This window comes from Phacochoerus africanus, chromosome 9 (genome assembly GCF_016906955.1).
Source record: "Phacochoerus africanus isolate WHEZ1 chromosome 9, ROS_Pafr_v1, whole genome shotgun sequence".
In the NCBI taxonomy this organism is placed as follows: Eukaryota; Metazoa; Chordata; class Mammalia; order Artiodactyla; family Suidae; genus Phacochoerus; species Phacochoerus africanus.
The window spans coordinates 125,729,360-125,748,970 of record NC_062552.1 but is presented as its reverse complement, the minus strand read 5'-3'; the positions used below and the strand labels follow the sequence as shown (position 1 = coordinate 125,748,970).

General features: G+C 61.7%; 2 protein-coding genes across 8 annotated transcripts in view; one reads left to right on the top strand and one right to left on the bottom strand.

Annotated features, from left to right (window-relative positions):
* Positions 1–3,094: 3,094 nt before the first annotated feature.
* ANKRD9 (ankyrin repeat domain 9) lies at positions 3,095–6,017 on the top strand. 4 transcript variants are annotated; one of them, XM_047795865.1, is made up of 3 exons: positions 3,095–3,291; positions 4,298–4,374; positions 4,907–6,017. In XM_047795865.1, the coding sequence occupies exon 3, from the start codon at positions 4,958–4,960 to the stop codon at positions 5,921–5,923; it is 966 nt and encodes a 321-aa protein (XP_047651821.1). In that variant the 5' UTR covers positions 3,095–3,291; positions 4,298–4,374; positions 4,907–4,957; the 3' UTR covers positions 5,924–6,017. The 4 variants fall into 4 exon arrangements, with proteins under 4 accessions (XP_047651821.1, XP_047651824.1, XP_047651822.1 ...); XM_047795868.1 differs by lacking the exon at positions 3,095–3,291 and adding an exon at positions 3,506–3,887; XM_047795866.1 differs by lacking the exon at positions 3,095–3,291 and adding an exon at positions 3,506–3,983.
* A 6,410-nt stretch (positions 6,018–12,427) lies between these two features.
* The window catches only part of TECPR2 (tectonin beta-propeller repeat containing 2), a 102,831-nt gene continuing 95,647 nt past the window's right edge, over positions 12,428–19,611 (bottom strand). For all 4 annotated transcript variants that reach the window (XM_047795861.1, XM_047795863.1, XM_047795862.1 and 1 more), the window contains 3 exons: positions 14,038–14,179; positions 13,525–13,674; positions 12,428–13,249 (listed from right to left, as the gene is read on the bottom strand). In XM_047795861.1, the coding sequence (XP_047651817.1) occupies positions 13,098–13,249; positions 13,525–13,674; positions 14,038–14,179 (444 nt within the window). In that variant the 3' untranslated portion in view covers positions 12,428–13,097. The remainder of the gene's footprint in view (positions 13,250–13,524; positions 13,675–14,037; positions 14,180–19,611) is intronic.

Genomic DNA, 19,611 nt, shown 5'->3' with positions numbered 1-19,611 from the left:
AGGACAGAGGGGAGCATGTCTTGGGTTGGGTCCCAGCAGGAACATGACAAGGTCAAGGGTCAAAGCCATTCTTAGAAGGCCAGGCTGGTGAGCATCCCCTGCAGGCATAGGTGTCAGGGCCTGAGCAGGGCAGTCCCCCCACCCCTAGACCCCCTTAGTCTCTCCAGGAATCGAGCCCCCCTCCCCCTCCCTGGCCTGCTCCCCGCCAAGTCCACCCTCCCTCTCGGCGCCCTGGCCACGCCTCTGAGGGCAGCAACCTGGCACCTGCTGCTGCTTCACTGGGGGGGGGGGACCCTTCCCCCATCATCGCCACCTGGACCAACCCCGCCACAGCCCGGGGAAGGCTGGCAGGGTGTTTGCAGCAGCACCGGGAGATCACACATGTGCTGAGACAGGGGACAGATTTCACCAGTGCAAGATTCCTCAGCAGAGGTGAACTGAGACCCAGAGTGGTGTGAACCCTGGGGGGTGGGTCTAAAAGTGCCAGTGGGGGAAGGCAGGCTGCCCAGAGTGGCGCTGAGGGAGCCAGGGTGCAGAGCGTTACAATGTAAGGCGCCTCGGTGGGAAAGCACTGGGCGGGGGCTGGGCCTCAGGACAGACACGCAGGCCTTCAGATTTCTCCAGCATTTTTTTTTCTTTTTTCTTTTTTTTTTTTTTTTTTTTGCTTTTTAGGGCTGCACCCGCAGCATATGGAGGTGCCCAGGCTAGGGGTCGAATCAGAGCTCTAGCTGCCGGCCTACACCACAGCCACAGCAACACCAGATCTGAGCCGGGTCGGGTCTGTGACCTACACCACAGCTCATGGCAACACTGGATCCTTAACCCACTGAGCAAGGCCAGTGATTGAACCTGCAACCTCATGGTTCCTAGTCGGATTCATTAACCACTGCACCACGATGGGACCTCCTCTCCAGTATTTTTCTTAAACTGGATCATGGGCTCCCAGGCTTTTTTTTGTTTTTTGTTTTTTGTTTTTGGCTTTACCTGAGGCATGTGAACATTCCTGGGGCAGGGATTGAAACTGCGCACAGCAGCGACCTCAGTCACAGCTGTGACAATGCCAAATCCTTAACCTGCTAGGCTACCAGGGAACTCCCCAAGCATTTAAAATTTATATTATTATTTGTATGCCTGAGATAACTTTTTTTTCCTTTAGGGCCGCATCTGCAGCATATGGAACTTCCCAGGTTAGGGGTCAAATTGGAGCTGCAGCTGCTGGCCTACACCACAGCCATAGCAACTCCAGATCCAAGCCACATCTGCAACTTACGCCTCAGCTCACAGCAATGCCAGATCCTTAACCTGGGGCCAGGGATTGAACCCGAATCCTCATTGGTACTAGTCAGGTTCTTAACTTGCTGAGCCACAACCAGAACTCCGTGTATGCCTGAAACAATTTACTCACTTCCAACCCCCCTCTACCTCTTCCTCCAGGTTCTCAGGACAAACCCAAGCTCCTTGTCCTGGCATTTGAGGCATTGTGCTTCCTGGCTCCGCCCACCTGACCTCTGTAGCCTCCCTCTGTCACTTCCAGACCTTTGCTCCAGCTGTGTCCGGACCAGGAATGCCTTTCCTCCGCCCCACCTGGTCTATCCTGCTAAGTCCATTTCCACGGGAAGCTTCTAAGTAGTGGAGAAACAGGGTCAGACTTGATTTTAAGGGAGGCCTTCGGGAAACCCAGCGAGGAGTGCAGAGGACAAGGTGAAGGGGAGGCAAGGAGGGCTGGAGGGCTGGAGAGGGACGTGCCCCAAGGCCAGCTGCGCACCGGTCACCTGCAGCCTGTGCCCTTTCACCCTCATTCCACTGGGAGCCTTGGAGCCGGTGGGAGGTCTCAGCTTCAGCCCTTGAAGAGTAGAATGGGGACATGGGCACAGGGTGGCTGGTGTCCTGAGCCACAGGTAGTTTACCTGGGACGCCACCTCCCTTGGTTGTCTTCCAGGGTCCGGGGGCTCCCAAAGGTCAAATGTCAACTCCAGGGTTCCCATTCACTTAGCGCCTAACACATTCAGAGACTTCCAGAACGGGAAAGCAGGCACGAACCATGGGGAGACTGGAGCCTAGAGCAGAGGGGGGCAGAGGTGGAGTCCGGATCCTCACCCAGTGCTCCCTGTAGCCCTGCCCCTGGCCGATGACCCAGCTCTGCAAACTTGGTGGTAGCCAGGGATCCCTAAGAGGTGTGGTAGCGGGGCCTGCAAGGCTACAGTGTACTGAGGTGGGCAGCATTTTGACTGTGGGTATCTGGTGGGGTCTCAGCTCCCTTGTGGGCAGGCTGGGGCCCCATCCACCACAAATGTCTGAAGGAAAGGTGCCCAGCTGCCCTCAGTGGCTCCTTCCTTGGAGGTCACCTCCCTGTGAGCCCAGATTCCCACCCAGTGAATCAGGGGTCATAATTTTCATCACTACCACTACTGGTTGTGCAAATGAAGTGAAATCAAGTACGTCTAACACAGAGATTGGCACACAGTAGGCGCTCATAAATGGCTGGCTGCATCCATTCATTCCCTGGGAAAGTCAGCTTGGAGAAGGCCCTCTAGGGGCCGGCACCCTCCCAGGCAGAACGTGGCCGGAGCCCTTAGGGGTCACAGCTCCCACTTCTTGACCCCTTCTCGTAGTCCGGGAGAACAGTCCCGGAGGAGATCTACCCCAAGGTCACGGAGGATCAGTGCAAAGGGGAATACGACACGTGGGGCGACAAGGAAAGTCACGCTCGGCGAAGCCGGACGGGCGGAGGCGGGGAAGCGCTAGGCGCGCGCCCAGACTTTCGCTGAGTCGGGACACAGCAGGCAGGGCCCCCGGCCTGTCTCAGGGCTGGTCGCCCGCCACCCGCTGCCCACTGCAGGGAGCCTGTCCTCGCAGGGGACTAAGGCTTCCGGGAGCCCCGGCCCCGCCCCCCGCGCGCCCTTAAGTTTCTCCCAACTTTTCCGCGGGTCCCTCTCGGCGCCCCGCCCGCCGGCCGATGACGTAACAATGGTGCAGCGCCGCGGCCAATGGGCGGCGGCGGGGACCGGCAGCGCGGACCAATGGCGGCGGCGGGCAGCCCCGCGGTCCTGCCCGGCCCGGGCCGCACTGCGCCGCCCGCCGCCCGCCCGCCCGTTTGCCGCCAGCGCCGGCACCGCCGCCCAGCAATCGAGCCGCGGCGGCTCAGAGCGCGGCTGCGGCGGGCGCGGGCGGCGGCGGTACCCCCCCTGCCTGTCGGTCCTGGGAGCTTCGCCTGCGCGCCTGACCGCGGGGGGGACAGCGCGCGCTCCCGCCCGCAGCGGGGGCGGGGACACGGCACCGCCAACCCCCAAGGTGAGTCTCCGTTCCTTGGCCGGCTCGGCTCGCAGCCCCCGCCCCGGCCGCTGCCCCCTGGCCGCCGCCCCCTTCAGCCCCGCTGGATACGCGCGCAAGCAGGTGCAGCTCTCGCTGCGTGGGCCACTGGCCTGCAGACACCCTGGCCTCGCCTCTGCGACCCGAGGCTGCCAGAGATCCGGCCGCGTCGCCGGGAGGGTACTGGGAAGAGCGGGCCGGCGGCCCTGGGCGCGCAGCCCTGCCCTCGGTGGCCCAACCCCCCATTCAGTGTGCCGCGGCCGTGACTCGCTGCCCAGTGACGCGGGGCGGCCCAACTTTACGTAACCCGCCCCGCGCCCGGTGTCCACAGAGGGTACACCCAGGGCGCGGAGGCCCAGGCGTGGAGAGTTGCTCCAGTCATGGTGCCCCCCAAAGGGCGCTGTGGCTGCAGTCCACCCCCACTGGGCCCGGCTCTGTAACTTAGTTACCCACCGCGTGTGGACGGAGCCTGTCCTCTGACACAGCCCCTTGCGACCAAGGGCTTACCCTTGAGAAAATACAGAGGGGAGCTTGGGCCAGGGCCAGCGCAGGACCAGGGCTTGGAGGCCACGGTTCGGGTTGGTGCAGGGGGCTCAGAGGCAAAGTTAGGACCCAAGTTTGGTTTCCTGCGGGTTGGGGCTCCCTCCACTTCTGGAATGAGCCTGAAACGGGAGGTAGGAGATCCGGGTTCTAGGCCTGGCTCTATCATGACGTGTTGACTGACCTTGGACAAGTTTGTCCCTTGCTGGAAAATGGGAGGACAGTACCTGCTTCTTGTAGGAGTTGGGAAGACCAGGAAGGCGAGCGGACCTGGAGGGGATTTGCAGACTGTGAAGTGTGTGCACAGCAGTCTCTGGGTTGATTTCATCCTCTTCCCTCCTCCCGGGAGCTAGGGGTGGGCACGCCCCGTTAACATCATGTTTGGGTGGAAGGCTAGAGGCCCCCACTCCTGATGTGGCTCCCAGCCTGCATTTCCTCTTTCTTACAGATGAAGAAGCTGAAACGCAGAGAAGGAAAGTGATACACCCAAAGACACAGAACTAGTCATCGCAGTGCACTAACCAGGTAGGTCTGAGTCTAGAGCTCTGCCCCTGCCTGGCCTGGGGTAGGGACCCCCACCTGCAGTTGGGGATCAGACATGGTCAAGGTTAGATGGATCTGGGGACTTGGAGCTTGGGCTACAGAAAGGCTCTGGCTGCAGCTTCCCTAGCCCCCTGCCTGGCCTTCTCCCTGATTGAGGTTGGGTGCACCTGCCCACAGGTGGGAGCAGAAACTTCCAGTGGGTCCCTGGGCTGCAGGGGGGGGTGGGGTTTCAGTGTGGCCTTAACGGTAGGTAGGGCTGCGAGGGCAGGGACGGGGAAAGGCATCTCTAGTAGAAGAGCCAGAAAACAAGACAGGGAGGGAGATCAGGCGGAGCTAGATCAAGGATTTGGGCGGTTGTTCAGGGCCTAGGAAAGAAGGGAGCTGTGAGGAGGGACTGGAAGTGACTGGTCCAAGGCTGGAGGCAGGTACGAGAGAGGCCCAGACAGGTGGGGTTGTGGGAGGGCTGGACGGGAGTCCCCCACCGGACCCTCACTACCATCCCCTCTGCCCGCAGGTGGCCTGCCCCAGGCCTCTGCCCTGAGGCTGGGAGGCGCCAGCCACCAGCATGCCTTGGGACGCGCAGCGGCCAGGGGGCGGCGCAGACGGCGGGGCTGAGGGCGCAGGCGCGGCGCGCTCGCGGGCGCAGAAGCAGTGCCGCAAGTCGTCGTTCGCCTTCTACCAGGCTGTGCGGGACCTGCTGCCCGTGTGGCTGCTCGAGGACATGCGCGCCAGCGAGGCCTTCCACTGGGACGAGCGCGGACGCGCCGCCGCCTACTCGCCGTCGGAAGCGCTGCTCTACGCGCTTGTGCACGACCACCAGGCGTACGCGCACTACCTGCTGGCCACGTTTCCGCGGCGCGCGCTCGCGCCGCCCAGCGCGGGCTTCCGCTGCTGCGCGGCGCCCGGGCCGCACGTGGCGCTGGCGGTGCGCTACAACCGCGTGGGCATCCTGCGCCGCATCCTGCGCACCGTGCGCGACTTTCCGGCGGAGGAGCGCGCGCGCCTGCTCGACCGGCGGGGCTGCAGCCGCGTGGAGGGTGGCGGCACGTCGCTGCACGTGGCCTGCGAGCTGGCGCGCCCCGAGTGCCTCTTCCTGCTGCTCGGCCACGGTGCCTCGCCTGGCCTGCGCGACGGCGGCGGCCTCACGCCGCTGGAACTGCTCCTGCGCCAGCTGGGCCGCGACGCCGGGGCCACGGTCACTGCCGCCGCCGCCAACGCCGCCACCGGGCCGCCTGCACCCGGGGAGCCGCGCCAGCGCCGCCTGCTGCTGCTCGACCTGCTGGCGCTGTACACGCCCGCAGACGCCGCCGGCCCGGCCCGCCGAGAGCTGCTGGGCGACCGGCCGCGCTGGCAGCGGCTGCTGGGGGAGGACAAGTTCCAGTGGTTGGCGGGCCTGGCGCCACCCTCGCTCTTCGCGCGTGCCATGCAGGTGCTGGTCACCGCCATCTCGCCCGGCCGCTTCCCCGAGGCCCTGGACGAGCTGCCGCTGCCACCCTTCCTGCAGCCGCTGGACCTCACTGGCAAGGGCTAGACCGTGGGGGCATCCTGGCGCTGGCTTTTTGGAGAATACTATTTTTCAGAGCGTTGTACCCGGCACTTTACATACATTGTCTCTGTACGCGGAATCACAGCTTCGTCTGCCGCGTGCTTTGGGGCGGGGCCGGGACGGGCAGGCGGGCTGGCCCCCAAGCGGCAGGTTTTCTGTATCTCGGCTGGGCTCAGCTCCCTGGCTCGCTCCCTGGAGCGAGGTTGCGGGGTCAGGCGACTCCTGAGAGCCAGGCCCTGCCTTCAACTCACTTCCCAGGCTGACGGTGGGGAGCACCCGCCTCCCACCTTGATTTAGAGGCTCTGGGAAGGTGTCCCAGACGGAGTGACAGCTGAGCTGAGCTGGAGTTGGGCAGGTGCAGGGGCGCGACGGACTCGTCCAAGTAGGGCAGGCGTATGCAGAGGGGTGGAGGCCGGGTGAGGCGCCGCAGGGCTGCGGGCCTGGGTCCTCTGCACAGTTAGCATGTTGGGCCTTGAAAACTTCCCTCGGGCTCCGGCCCAGATCCTGAGAGCTGTGGAGGGCAGGAAGGCCTGCGCTGCCCCGGGAGAGGAAGGCCCAGGCGGTGCCTCCTTTCTCCCATCCTTCCTGGCCACCTGCCCCTCCTTGGGTACCACTGGGACTCCCCCACCCAAACAAGCCCAGGCCTGGCCTTGTCCTTGTCACCCTGCTGCTTTCTGACGATTAGCCGCTCCCTAGTCCTGGGCTCCTGCTTCTCACACCTCTGTTGTGGCTGTGCTGCCTCAGGGCCCCGGCCCCCCCCCCCGCCCCCCACTCCAGGCAGGGTTAGAAGTGCCTTTCCCTGGGCCTGTGCTCTGGCCAGCTCTGGGCTGGGCTCCCGTGGCCCCAACCCAGTGGCTGTTAGGTGGGGCCCCTGGGTGATGGGGTGGCTGCGGGCCACCCCTTTTGCCTCAGCCAACAGAACTGGTTTCTGCAGAAAGGTTTTGAGGATGGAGGCTTGTTGCTGGATGTACCACGACTCTTCAGGACATCACAGGGACCCTGGCTAAAAAGTTGGGGCCGTGCCCTGGGGAGCCTTGGGATCAGGAAGGGTGGCCAGGCTGTCCTGCCCCGGAATTCTGCTGGGCCGTGAAATTTAAGCCGCACCAGCACGGGCTGGAGGGCCACGATGTTCTGCCAGGAGCAGAGGGCTAAAGATCTGCTTGATGAACAGTGACCGCCCGGCTGGGGCCACCCACTGCCCACCCTGTCCCCAGTGTCCCCAGGCTGAAGGGGCTTTGGGTGGTAGGCCATCGGAAGGAGGAGGGTGTGGAAGGGGCCTGGGCAGCAGGAAGTTCTTGCCTGGTGCAGGGGCCTGGTTTAGGTTTGCACCTGCCACCACTCTTAGTGTCCCCAGCTGTTTTCCAAGTGGTTTGGGGCATCTGCAAGCTCCCCACCTGCCCTGAAGTGTGGGTGGGTGTGTGCCAGCCCTGTGGGGAGGAGGGGAGCATGGAGGCCTGCACAGCCCAGCGGCTCATCCTGGGTCCTGGGTGAGGGCTCCTGTCCTGCTGTGTGTCCTGGGCCAGTTAAATAGCCTCTGTGAACCTTGACCCTTGGAGTCAGTGGCTACTCACATCTAACTTAAGGCTTGGGGCAGCAGGAGCCCCAGGTCCTCACAGCAGATCCGCAGTGGCGTCTGAGATTGGGCCCCTGGAGGTGCTGGGAAGTCTGGTGCCCTCACGGCCCGGCAGCTTCTGCCTGGAAAGAGCCCTGGGACCTGACGGGCCCCTGGGTGTGTGGATCCCGCCTGGTGACTGCTCAGTCCCTCCTGGCCCAGTCCCCCACTTTGCTCCTCTCTAGACCTACAGCTGCCCCTTTGGTGACAAGCTCGTTCGAGCCCCCTGGGCTGGGGCCGGGGTGATGCAGGGCTGGCGGGGATCCCCCAGGCCCTGCTGTCAGGCAGGAAGGAGGCAGCCAGCTGCTGGGCTGGTCCTGGAGTGGAGGGCAGGGTGCGGGCAGCCGGGCCACTGGGCATCGGCCCCTGGTGTCCTTGCTGGGGCTGGGGCTGCGCAGGGAAGGCTGAGGTGCCACAAAGCCCCGAGGCAGCAGCAGAGCGGGTCCTGATTCCTGGCTCAGCTCCTGCTAAGTCTCACTGGGGATGCTCAGGGCACCCCCGGGGGGGCAGCGAGCTGAGAACCCAGAGCAGCAGTGCAGGGCGGAGAGGCCTTGGGGTTATCTGGTGGCGGCTGCTGGCGCCCCCCGCCCCTTCACCACTGTCACCCTGGCGCTGAGCGTGGAGGGCTGGAGTCAGCCGGGGGACTCAGCTCTTGGCCGCTGGCGGGTAGTCTCAATGGCTTCTCAGAGGCAAAACGCTGTGCCTGAACAAGGTTCTTCATCCCCTGACTGTGGCCAGTCCTGCCCACCCGGGGGCCCAGGGAGCCCCTGCTCGGGAGAGCTCAGGGGCCTGTTGGAGGACACAGCTGGCGGGGCTGCTCTCCCCACCCCACGTGACCTGATACCTGAAGCCTGCGGACACCCAGGCCTGTGCTGTTGGGGTGGCCTGGGGAGGTGTCAAGAGGGCAGGGAGGCAAGGCCCTCACTACCCCACCCCCACCCCCAGTCATGGTGACAAGGGCCCTGTGCCGGAGCTGTGGTACCGCTGCTGTGTGCCAGCTCATCCCATCACCACCTCACTTTCCTGCTGATCTCCTTCCTTCCTGATGTCTTCAACTTTAAAATACGGTATCGAGGAGCTCCCTGGTGGCGGGCTAAGGATCCAGCATTGTCACTGCTGTGGCTGGGGTTCCATCCTTGGCCTGGGAACTTCTGCATGCCATGGACAGGGCAAAAAAAAAAAAAAAAAATTAAAAAAATAAATAAAATACTGCATCGAGAGCAGTTTCCTAAGTGACCCCAAATCCTATTCAGAACAAGAATGCTTCCCGGAAGTCAGGAAGGAGGGGCCGGGCGTGACTGGGGAAGGCCTTGCAGGGCCGACCTGGTTCCAGGAGTGGCTGTGAAGGAGCCCTGGTCCGCAGGGGGAACCGAGGCACAACTGACGTGGAGTAAGTGCAGAGGCTGAGGGTGCGGAGTCACGACCAATGTCATCACACGTGCAAGCGCCAGTGGAGACCTAGAGGTACAGAGGTGAAGACAGGCGCTCGCTCTCTCTCCTCTGTGATTTTGAAGACTAACTGCCCAGAGAAGTGCTGGAGGTAGCGCGCTCAGCTGCACAGATCCAGGGCAGGATGTGGCGGGGCCCCGAGGGGGAGGCACCGGCTGTCCTGGTCCCCACCCTGCGGCTCCCCCGCGGGCCCCCCCACCTGCCCGCACCCCACCACCCATACAACCACTGCTGGTGTCTTGGTGTATTTTCTTCCAGTTTTTTTCTATGCACATATATACATATGTTAAATTTTTTCTATGCATATTTTTTACATACATGACATCTAATCAAATTATTTAAAGACGTACTGTAGGCTAAGCATTTCCATATATTGTAGAATCCTTTGTAAATATGACTTAAGAAGCCTTTGGTGTCTATTTTGTGGTAACTTGATTCAGCTGGTGTTGATACGATAAAGAATGTTAGGACTGAGTCTTTAAAATGTAAATTTTATTTATTTTTGGAATAAATAACACATTTACATGGCTCAAATTCAGAAGATACAAAAAGGTATCCACTACAGGCAACCACTGTGACCAGGTGCTCGGGTAGTGTCTTCTGGCCCTCCTGTGCCCCCTGAATTAGGAAGAATTTCAAACCTGCAAAAGTTGGAACAGGGCGTACATGTGCCCTCGCCCTCCCCTCCTCACGTGCTCTCCTACAAAACCACTTTATCGACCCCACCCGGGAGACTGAACGCGGAGACGACCACGCCCCGCAGCAGGCAGCCCAAGACACGTTTCCTCGAGGGCACACGTGCTCTTGAACAGCCACGTCCTGTTTCCTTGGAGGGACGCTCGCCAACATCAGCTGCTGTGAGTATTTCATGATTATAAACGAGGCTCTGCTGGGTCTTTTCCCTTGGAGGATGGGTTTCCAGAGGCGGGAGTTCAAGGGTTTGATGGTTTTGAGGCTGCTGATGGGCTGTGCCCACAGAGGCTCCCCCGTGTGCTCCACCCCCGCCCTGCCCGGGGCGCGTGTTCCCGAGGCAGGGCCCTTGCACCTGCTTCACACGTGGTCCTCAGTGTTCCTCCTACTTGCTGCAATTGTATGTGGGTTTTAAATCTACAGCAACTTCATATTTTGAAGAACTCGACTCTACCTACTTTCCTCTAAATTTCCCATCACTTTTGAGTTTACGGAGCACTTGCCATGCAGAAATAAGATCCTCTTTTTTGCCCCCTAGTTTTAAGATTCTTTAATCTATTTCACGTTTACTTGGTCCCGATGACCGAGTCATGGTCCACACCAACTGTGAAGCTGCCCCCCGACCCCGCGTACCGCCTCCACCTCGCCGACCCCGGCCCTCGCCGGGCTGCCTGACGCCCCTGGCCCTTCCATCCACGCCACACTTCATTCTCGGGCCCGTCCTCACGCCTGGCAACTCTCTCCTGTTTCTTTTTCCCGAGACAGGGAGGTGGCATTACATGGCACAGCGCGGGAGTTCTCCAGGGCTGGGTTCCGGCCCCGGCGCTCCCTGTGTCGTCTTGAGCCGGTTACTTCACCTCTCAGAGTCCACACCGCTGGCTGCCGGTGAGGAAGGGGAGCTGCCCGTGTGAGACCCTCCAGCTCGGCCGGCACAGGTGGTGGGTGTGAACATTACGTGAGGGATTCTCTCTGCCTCCCTCCAACCAAAGGCCCCCAGTGGGGGTCTCACGAACAGAGTGACCCAAGGAAGGCCTTGGGAGAGGGCGGATCTCCGCGCTGCGGGGGTATCTCCTGCCAGGGACGGCAACCGTGCCTTCCTGATTCGGGCTTTCTTGGAAATCTTCCATCAGGCGTGGCCACCTCCCGACAGCCTGACACTCCTGCTCAGGCCGTTTCCGGACACGCTGTGTGTCCACCTGCTTCAGGAATGTCACCTTTTCCCACGCGCCGATTTCCTCTTCTGGCGTCTGGTCCTGGGTCCTGGCCTCCGCCAGAGATGCCCCTGCCCCTGCCTCCTGTTGGGAGTGCTCCCCAGGGCGACCTCAGGGTGACACTCCCCCAGGAGGGTGCCCGGGGCGAGCCGGTCATGCGATGGTGCCCACTCAGGCTCCCGGCGGCGGGGCTGGGCGGGGGGCACCGGTGGGACGGTGGCCTTCGCGAGCGTCCGTGCGCCCGGCAGACTCCTCTGGGCTTGGCCATGCCTGGCTCATCGCATTGTCTCAAAGCACAACTGAAAATCAGCACCAGCAAGAAAACCACACAAAGCACTGAAGATGCAGGTGGGGCAGAAGAATCCAACCAGATTGGCTTTAACTGCACTCAAGTCCCAGGCGTGTAGACGTACTCTGCCACCAAGAGGAGCCAGGCAAGGCACGACGTACGCGGAAGAGGAGCCACAGCTGGCCTGGGCGGCCTCTGCTGTCACCAAACCGAAAAGGATTCTGCAAGAGTCAGGCGTGAAGCAAGCTGTGGGATTTGAGCATCTTGTCCTCAGCGGGACCTGGGGAAGCGCCCTCCTCTCGGCCGCCGGCCCGTCAGACCACAGGCCAGTCTTCTCCTGCGGCCCGGGGCCTGGCCACACTCGCTTCGAAAACAGGCAGTGAGGCCCCGGGCCAGGGCCAGGCCACAAAAAGCAGCGAGGCCAGAGTCCTCCAGGGGGCTGCCTCCAGGAGGAGGGACGGGGGGCCTGGAGCGGGACGGGGCCCGGTGCCCAGTGGCCAGCGAGACGAGGTCGAGCCCCAGGGCTGACGGGACCGTGGCGGGCATCCCTTTCCAGCCCGGGAGGCTGTCGACCCACATGCCCGCTGAGGTGCCTGGCTGCCACGCGGAGCCAGCAGGCAGTGCCTGTGACCGCCCTGCAGGTCCAGCACCCGCGGGGCGGCGCCCCCTCTCGGAGGCCACAGCCCAGAGCCCTGCAGGCTCAGCACAGACCATGCAAAGGAGCGAAAGGCCTTCCGCTGGTTTCAAAAATACATTTCTCTTCTAAATTTGTAAGATTTGATTTCAAATGAGGTATCTCGTGGAGGTTTGTAATACAACGAACAAAAAAGGCAAGAATGAATAGATTCATCCTCTGAGGATGTGTCTGGTTTTCTTTCCTTTCTTTTTCTTAAATGGTCACACCCTCGGCACATGGAAGTTCCCAGGCCAGAGACTGAAGCCAAGCCGCGGCTGCCACCTAAGCTGTAGCTGCGGCTACACTGGCTCTTTAACCCACCGCGCCAGGCCAGGGATCTAACCTGCGCCTCCAGAGTGACCCGAGCCCCTGCAGTTGGAGTCTGAGCCCCCTGCACCATGGCGGGAACTACCTCTGGTTTTTATGACGTCCACCAGCAGCGTGAGCTGAGTGTCCCTTAGCTCTAAGGACCTCCCTAAGCTACCCACGTGACCAAGGTCCCCAGGTCCAACCCCAGCTCCCTGCACCGTCCCGGCCTCGGACACACGCGCACACGTCCGTGTTCTGGTTCATCCACTGGCCTTTATTGTTTCGGCGGAGCTGTGTTCTCCAGGAGCCGGGCACGGCCCACCCTGGGAGCGGGCAGGGAGGGTGTGTGCAGCGTGCGTGCGTCACGTGTGTCCCGGTGCCCCACCTCGACACAGCCATGGTTCCCCATCGTCAGGTCCAGTGCAAACATGCGCTGGGACCTGCACCCCAGAGAGGGGGTGGTGGGACCCTGCAATGGAGACGAGCCATGACGGCACACGTCCGGTGGGTGGCAGCGCTGACCTTCAGCTCCGTGGCTACTAACGTGGTTCCCGGGGGCAGCCCCAACCTGGCTCTGCTGTGCGCTGCCCATGGGAGGCGCCCTGTGGTGTCCCCTCCGTGGGACCTGGAGCGGTGAGTGAGGAGAAGGTGACTGCAGCCCCCGGTGGCAGCCGTAGTGCATGCAACTGGCAGCAGCCACTGCGCCTTGGGCGCGGCCCCGCGGGGGTCAGAGGCCCTGCTCTACAGCCTGGCTGAGGCTCTGGAACGAGACGGAGGCAAACGCGGAGGAAAGCAAGTGTGGGGCGGCCGACCTGGCTGGACGTGTCCGGACAGGAGCTGGCGAGGCGAGTCTGAGAGGGAGAGAGTCGGAGACCGACTGTGTCTGCCACACGCGCCCGGCCTCCTCCGTCCCAGCAGCTCCTTCAGATGACCTCCCACTCGTCCTCCAGGTCCTCGGGGTGCGGGCCGGTGGCGTGGCTGCTCTGGGCACCGTGGGAAGGGCTGAAAGTCCTTGTCAGCCGCTGGAGGAGGTAGCCGGGGGGGCCCACTGCCCACAGCTCATCCGACGAGGTCACTGCAGGGAAAGAGTGGCCATGTGCTCCTTAGTCACCCAGCCGTGGGGGCGCGTCCCGCAGCCTGGAAGGGGTGTCTGGACCTAGCGCTTTCCAGCCGTGGCGCCCAGACATGCCACCCCCAAGCTGGGCCTCAGTTTCCTCAGCTTTAAAGTGGGCGGCCCTGGAAGACCCTGGCTGAGTCTGGATGCTGGTGTGGCCCTGGGATGGCGTCTGGTTTGGGGAGGCGAGCCCAGGGGGAGCAGCTCCTGGGGGCCCCCAGGTCCCCGGCACCTGCCTGTGAAGCACGTCACGTTTCCGGGGATCTTCTTCCAGTAGTCTCCGGCCGGGTTCTTGTCGGTGACGCCGTACCGTCGGGCAAGGTCCCCGTTGGGGCAGCGGGCCCACACAGTCCTGGCGCTCAGGGCTAGCTGGCAGGCCTGCAACCCTGCAGGCAAACAAGGCAGCCGTCGGGCCTCACACCTAGCTGCGGAAGGGATGGGCCAGCCCTTCCCGCAAGCCGCGCTCCCCCGATGTCACGTCTCCAAGGGGACAGTGCCCTGTTCTGGGGGCAGAGTGGGCACTGAGGGAAAGGACACCCGGGTGGCAGGGCTAGTGAGGCCGCCAGAGCCCAAGAGCAGAGGACAGGAGGCCCCCAAGGAACCCCAAGGACAGAGGCTGGCGCCCGCTTGCCAAAGCCTCACATTAGGAAGGCTGAGGTGGACACATGTGTCACCTGCCTTAGCAGAGCCTCCAAAGCAACCCGGGTGTGGCCACGGCCCCATCATGTGGGCCCGCCCAGTGCCTCTACCTGGCACATGCTCCCAGTTGGTGCCCACTGGCATCTCCTCGGTGATCCCAGCTCGGACGTGCACGTGCCACCTGCTGTCCAGGGCCCACAGCATCTGGTCGTTGGGGCTGGAATGGACGCTGACCAAGGTGACCCCAGCTGGCTGGAAGCAGGAAGGGACTTGGGTCAGGGAACGGGGTGCGTGACTGGGGAGGGCAAGGACGGAAGGAGTAGGGAACTGAGGTCAGATGCCCCGCAGCTCACGTCAGCCTGGCACAGTAGGAGCGGTGGGCATGGGGGCAGTGGGGGCCAGGCCTGTCCCTAGGACGCAGCCTCACAGGGACAGAGGGACCTCCCCCACACAGGGAGCCCCAACTCTTCAGTGGCCCCATGTCCTGGGGACAAAGATGGGCCAGACAACCAGAGAAGGAAGGACCGCCGGGAGGAGACCGAGGAATCCCAGGCCAGGAGGGCGGGCTGCGGGGCTGGCCGCGACAGCTCCGTGCGTGGGGAGAAGGCAGACGTGGCCAGTCGGCAGGGGGACCCTGGGGGATCTGAATCTACAGGAGGTGGCTGACCGCTGCCTGCAGATGGTCTAGTTTTTCAAAATGAAAGTTTAATTTTGAAAATCACAAAAATAAAACCCACAAAAAGTGGAGCTGCTGTCCTGAGTGGTGTGACGGAGGGTCCTGGGGGGGAAGGTGCAGGAGCTCCCTCAAGGGCGGGGGCGCAGCCTGGGGAGGGCTGTCCGAGGGGGCGTCCGAGGGGGCGTCCGGGTGGTGGGCCTCCCTCCTCGCGCTCCGAGCCCCACTCCTGCTCTGCTTTTCTCCGCCGGCGGGCGGAGCTGCCGTGAGCATTGCCCGAAGCGGGAATTGGACATGAGGAGAGGCTGCCTGGCCCAGCCTTGCTGGTGTGGCTCTAGGACGGTGACAACTCTTGAAGGTCATGCTAGATCCTGGGGTCAGGAGCTGGGCACGGGCCTGGCCCCAGGGGCCTCCTGACTCACAGCAGCTACTGAGAACACGGCGTCCCTGGCCTCCCGCTTTCTCCACATGCCCTCGTCCCTCCGCCAGCCCCATGCTGGGCCCGGACACCCGGCAGGAGGACTCTCCGGTCTGTCCCTTCGTTGTCCCTCTCGGGGGCTGCGTGGGCCACATGAGAGCCCAGTGAGGAGACCCAGGCTGGAGTTGGCCTCCTGGGGTGGGCACAAGGCTGGCCACCCTGCCTGGACCTTGGCCTTAGTGCGCACCTGCTGGGCCCCTGGGCAGGAGTGTCCGCCTTCAGTGTCCTGCCTGCCTCTGCGGACCACGCTGCTCCAGCCCGGGCTGCCCACTGGCAGCCAGACAAGGCTGCTGTGCCTGTGAGGGCAGAGCTGTCCCGAGGCGCTGAGCCTCCGGCCACTGCGCTGCTGGTGAGGGGCCCCAACCCAAGGGTCTGGCCGTCCCCCCCAGTGACCGACTGAGCCTCTTTCCCTGGAGCCCAGCCCCGGTCTCGGTTCTGCCTTCCTGGTCTGCTGCAGCCAGGGCCCGAGTCGGTTACCCGGTGGCCACTGGTCAGCTCCCTCACAGCCGCGGGGAGTGGGCTGCATCTTGGCCTCACACCCACGTCACTCCCACGTGGCGAGCTCGGGGACAAGGCCGACGCCACACGGCTGCCGGGTCCAGCCCACCAGACACTGTCAGGGCTCTTTGGGCAAAGGGGCTCGGCTTGCTGTCCCTTTGAGGATAGTTTTGTGTCCCTTTGAGGTGGCTGGGGCTCCAGGCAGCCCCCAGCACTCACCACCCCTCTCCTCCGCCAGTGGATCTGGGCCCAGGCTCACCGCTGACAGGGACAAGGAGCCCTCTGTGTGGCTTTCCTTAAAACCTCTCTGGGAGTTCCCTTTGTGGCTCAGTGGAAACGAAACTGACTAGGATCTATGAGGATGCGAGTTCAATCCCTGGCTTCGCTCAGTGGGTTAAGGATCCGGTGTTGCTGTGAGCTGCTCTGTGGGTCACAGATGTGGCTTGGATCCCGCGTTGCTGTGGCTGTGGTGTCGGCCGGCAGCTGTAGCTCAGATTTGACCCCTGGCCTGGGAACCTCCATTCGCTGCAGGTGTGGCCCCAAAGACAAAAATTAAAAAATAAATAAATAAATAAAACCTCTCTGGCTTATATGTGTTTTTATCTTTTTTTTGTCTTTTTGTCCTCACGGATACTAGTCAGGTTCATAACCTGCTGAGCCACAACCGGAACTGCTGGTGTGCATGGTTTTGTGTCCTCCCTGCGGCTCTGCTCACTGCAGATGAGGTCTGTCGCCCTGCCATCCAGGCTCAGGCCAGCCACCCAGAGGGCCTGGCCTCGGCACTGAGAGGCCCCCCGCTCGTGCTGCCGTGCAGCCGAGGCAGCAGGCGGGTTTGGCGGCTCTGTGAAAACACTTTAACCAACAGGATGATGAAGCAGAAGTGGCAGGAAGGGCTGGGGAGTGGTAGCAAATGCTACTCGGAGGCCAGGACACAAAAAGTGAGCTCATTAGCAGCCCCTGGAGACCTGGGGAGGGGTTGGGGGGCGGGTAGCTGGGGCAGCTGCCAAGGGTTAAGAGGTGAGAAGAGACCAGAGCACCACAGGGCAGACAAGGCTGCGGTGGGTCTTCCCTAGACGGCCGGCCACTCAGCCACCTCCCCCTCCTTCGCCGGTCAGCTGCCGGCACGGCTCACCTGAACCGCCCACCAGCTCCCATCACCGTCCACACAGCACCTCCACCCGCCTGCCTGCTCGTGCCGGCCCCAACCTCCTATCAGCTGCCAACCTTCCAACAGATATTTGATTTTCTTGACTCCTGGGTTTTATCTTTTTTTTTTTTTTTTTTTAATGGGAGTTCCCAGGCTAGGGGTCACATCAGAGCTACACCGGCTGGCCTATGCCACAGCCACAGCAATGCGGGATCCCTAACCCACTGAGCGAGGCCAGGGATTGAACCCGCATCCTCATGGATCCTGGTTGGGATCGTTAACCACCGAGCCACGAAGGGAACTCCATTGATTCCCGGGTTTTAAAGTCTGGTGAGAGACACGTCACTAATCAGAGTCGCACAAGGAGAGTGAGACTAGCAGGTAAGGGGCCCCCGCAGGGAAGAACGTGGTGCTTGGAGAGCCTCTCACTGGGGGTCAGAGCAGGTGGCCAGGGAAGGCTGCCCTGGGAGCTGCCCGCTGATGGGAAAAGGGCAGGGATGCCGGTGGAGGGGGTGCGGCGGCCTGAGGGCGGACGCCGGGCCCGAGCTGGAGTGGGAAGGGCAGGGCGCCACTCAGAAGGCTCGTCTCCTCAGTGGGTCGCAGGAGGGTGGGCTGGGATCCGGGGCTCCGAGATCATGGGTGTGCAGAGAGAGGGGTTTGGAAGCCTATGCGATTCAGGTGACAAGAAACAGGACCCAGGGAACAAAAGGACCTCGCAGCCCACTGAGGACTCAGGCTGGTCAGACCAGCACGCCCACTGTCCTGGGCTCTGGGAGGAAAGGGCTTAAGCGGGAGGCGGCGTGGAAGAGAAAGGCACTGCCGGGGGAGACGAGGTGGCAGAGGGCTCCACAAACGTCCCCCCCTCTGCCACCAACCCAAGAGCTCCCGAACACGGCCCAGGGAGCGTTGCTTCACGCAAGTCAACAGGGACAAGTTCCACTGACCTTACTGCTGGCGGTCAAGCAGGGCCAAAATGCCAAGAGGGGCTGAACAGGAAGCAGCGGTGAAGACTGCTCTGCACACAAACTGGCCATTTTTAAACGAGGAAACTTGCTCTTGCTGAACCCAAGACCCCTTGGGGGGAAGATGGCTCAGACCAGAGGTCCAGGAGTTCTCCAGCCTTGGAGTCCTGGGACTCAAGTGGGTACTTTGTTAAAATGGCTCATTCCTGGGCTCAGGGCCAGCCCTCCCACATCAGACTCTGGGGCTGGAGTCCAGACATGACCTTGCACACAAGTTCTCCAGGCGGTTCTGGCGCAGATGGGCTGGGGACCTTGGGTAAAGCAATGCTCCACTACTGTCCAGAGCCATCGAGGCAACACCACCCAGAGCCACCTACAGATTTCAATGCCATCCTCACCAAAATCCCGGCGGGTTAGCTGACCCTAAGATTCATACGGAACCGTGAGGGACCCCACACGGCCAAACAATCTTGAAAAGGAACAGCTGGAAGACTCACATGCCCTGGTTTCAAAACCATTACAAAGCTACAGTAATCTGGAGTTCCTGTGTGGCTCAGTGTTTAACGAACCTGACTAGCATCCACGAGGACATGGGTTCGATCCCTGGCCTCGCTCAGTGGGTTACAGATCCGGCGTAGCCGTGAGTTCTGGTGTAGGTCGCAGACACAGCTCGGATCCTGTGTTGCTGTGGCTGTGGTGTAGGCCGGCAGCTGTGGCTCCAATTAGACCCCTAGCCTGGGAACCTGGGACCCCTATGCCATGGGCGCGGCTCTAAAAAAAAAAAAAATTATTTTATTTTAAAAAGGGCAAAGGACTTGAACAGACTTTTCTCCAAAGGCCTACACATGGCCAACAAGCACATGAGAAGATGCCCAACATGATGAGTCATCAGAGAAACACACATCAAACCCATCATGAGATACGGCTTCACCTGCACTAGGATGGCTGAAAAAAGGAAAAGAAGGATTGGCCAGAAGCGGGAGAAACAGGAACTCATGCACTGCTGCTGGGGGTGTAAACGGTGCAGCTGCCGTGGGAAAGTTTGGCCATCCCTCAAAAGGTTACACAGACAATTACCTTAGAATCCGGAAACCCTACCCCTAAATTTGCACCAAACGAATTGGAACCGATGTTCAAAACAGAAGCTGCTTGAATGTTCACAGCAGTATTCTTCACGAGTGCCCCAAAGTGGAAATGACTCAAATGTCTGCCACTGATGAGAGGAGAGACACAACACGGTCCCTGCACACAACGGAGCCTGACTCAGCGTCACAAGGAAAGAGGTCCCGGGGCCGATACAACACCGGAAGGCTCCGAAACGCACGCTAAGCCCCGCTGGCAGCCGGCGGGGTAAGGAGCTCCAGCCCGGCGGCCGGGAGCTTCTGCACAAAGAAACAGGATGCTAAGGGGAAGAAGGCAGTCGCCACAGGCCGCTGGCTGTAGGGCTCCCTTTGCATGAAAGGTGCTGCAGCGGAAGCTCCCTCCAGAGAGGAAGCGAGCGCCTGTGGGCAGCTGGGGCGGGAGGAACGGGGCGGGGGTGCGGCTGCGTCCAGGGCTCCCTTTGGGGACAAGAAACTGCTGTGGAAACAGAATGACCCAAGTGACGCGACACTGTGAATGCACCAAGTGCCGCTGCTGGTAAACTCTATGTATGTCTATTTCACCACAACTTTTTAAGAAACGAAAAAGCAGGCCTTGCTTGTGACCAGGTACCACTGTTTTGCAAGACGCCATCCCTGGGGAAGCGGGGGAAGGTCGGACAAGCAGGGTCGCCACTGTTTCTGCCGTTAAGGGAATAAACATCTCAATGAAAAAAGGAGCAGGCAGCCTCAACTTCTGGCCCGTTCATATTCACAACCTCACGGGGTCTGAAGAGAGACAGGGTGTGTGTGGGGGGTGTGGGGGTGCGCCCCACTCCTACTCGTT

What these genes read in the sequence shown, in the direction of transcription:
- ANKRD9 (XM_047795865.1), top strand. Translation starts at nt 4,958, where the DNA reads ATGCCTTGGGACGCGCAGCGGCCAGGGGGCGGCGCAGACGGCGGGGCT.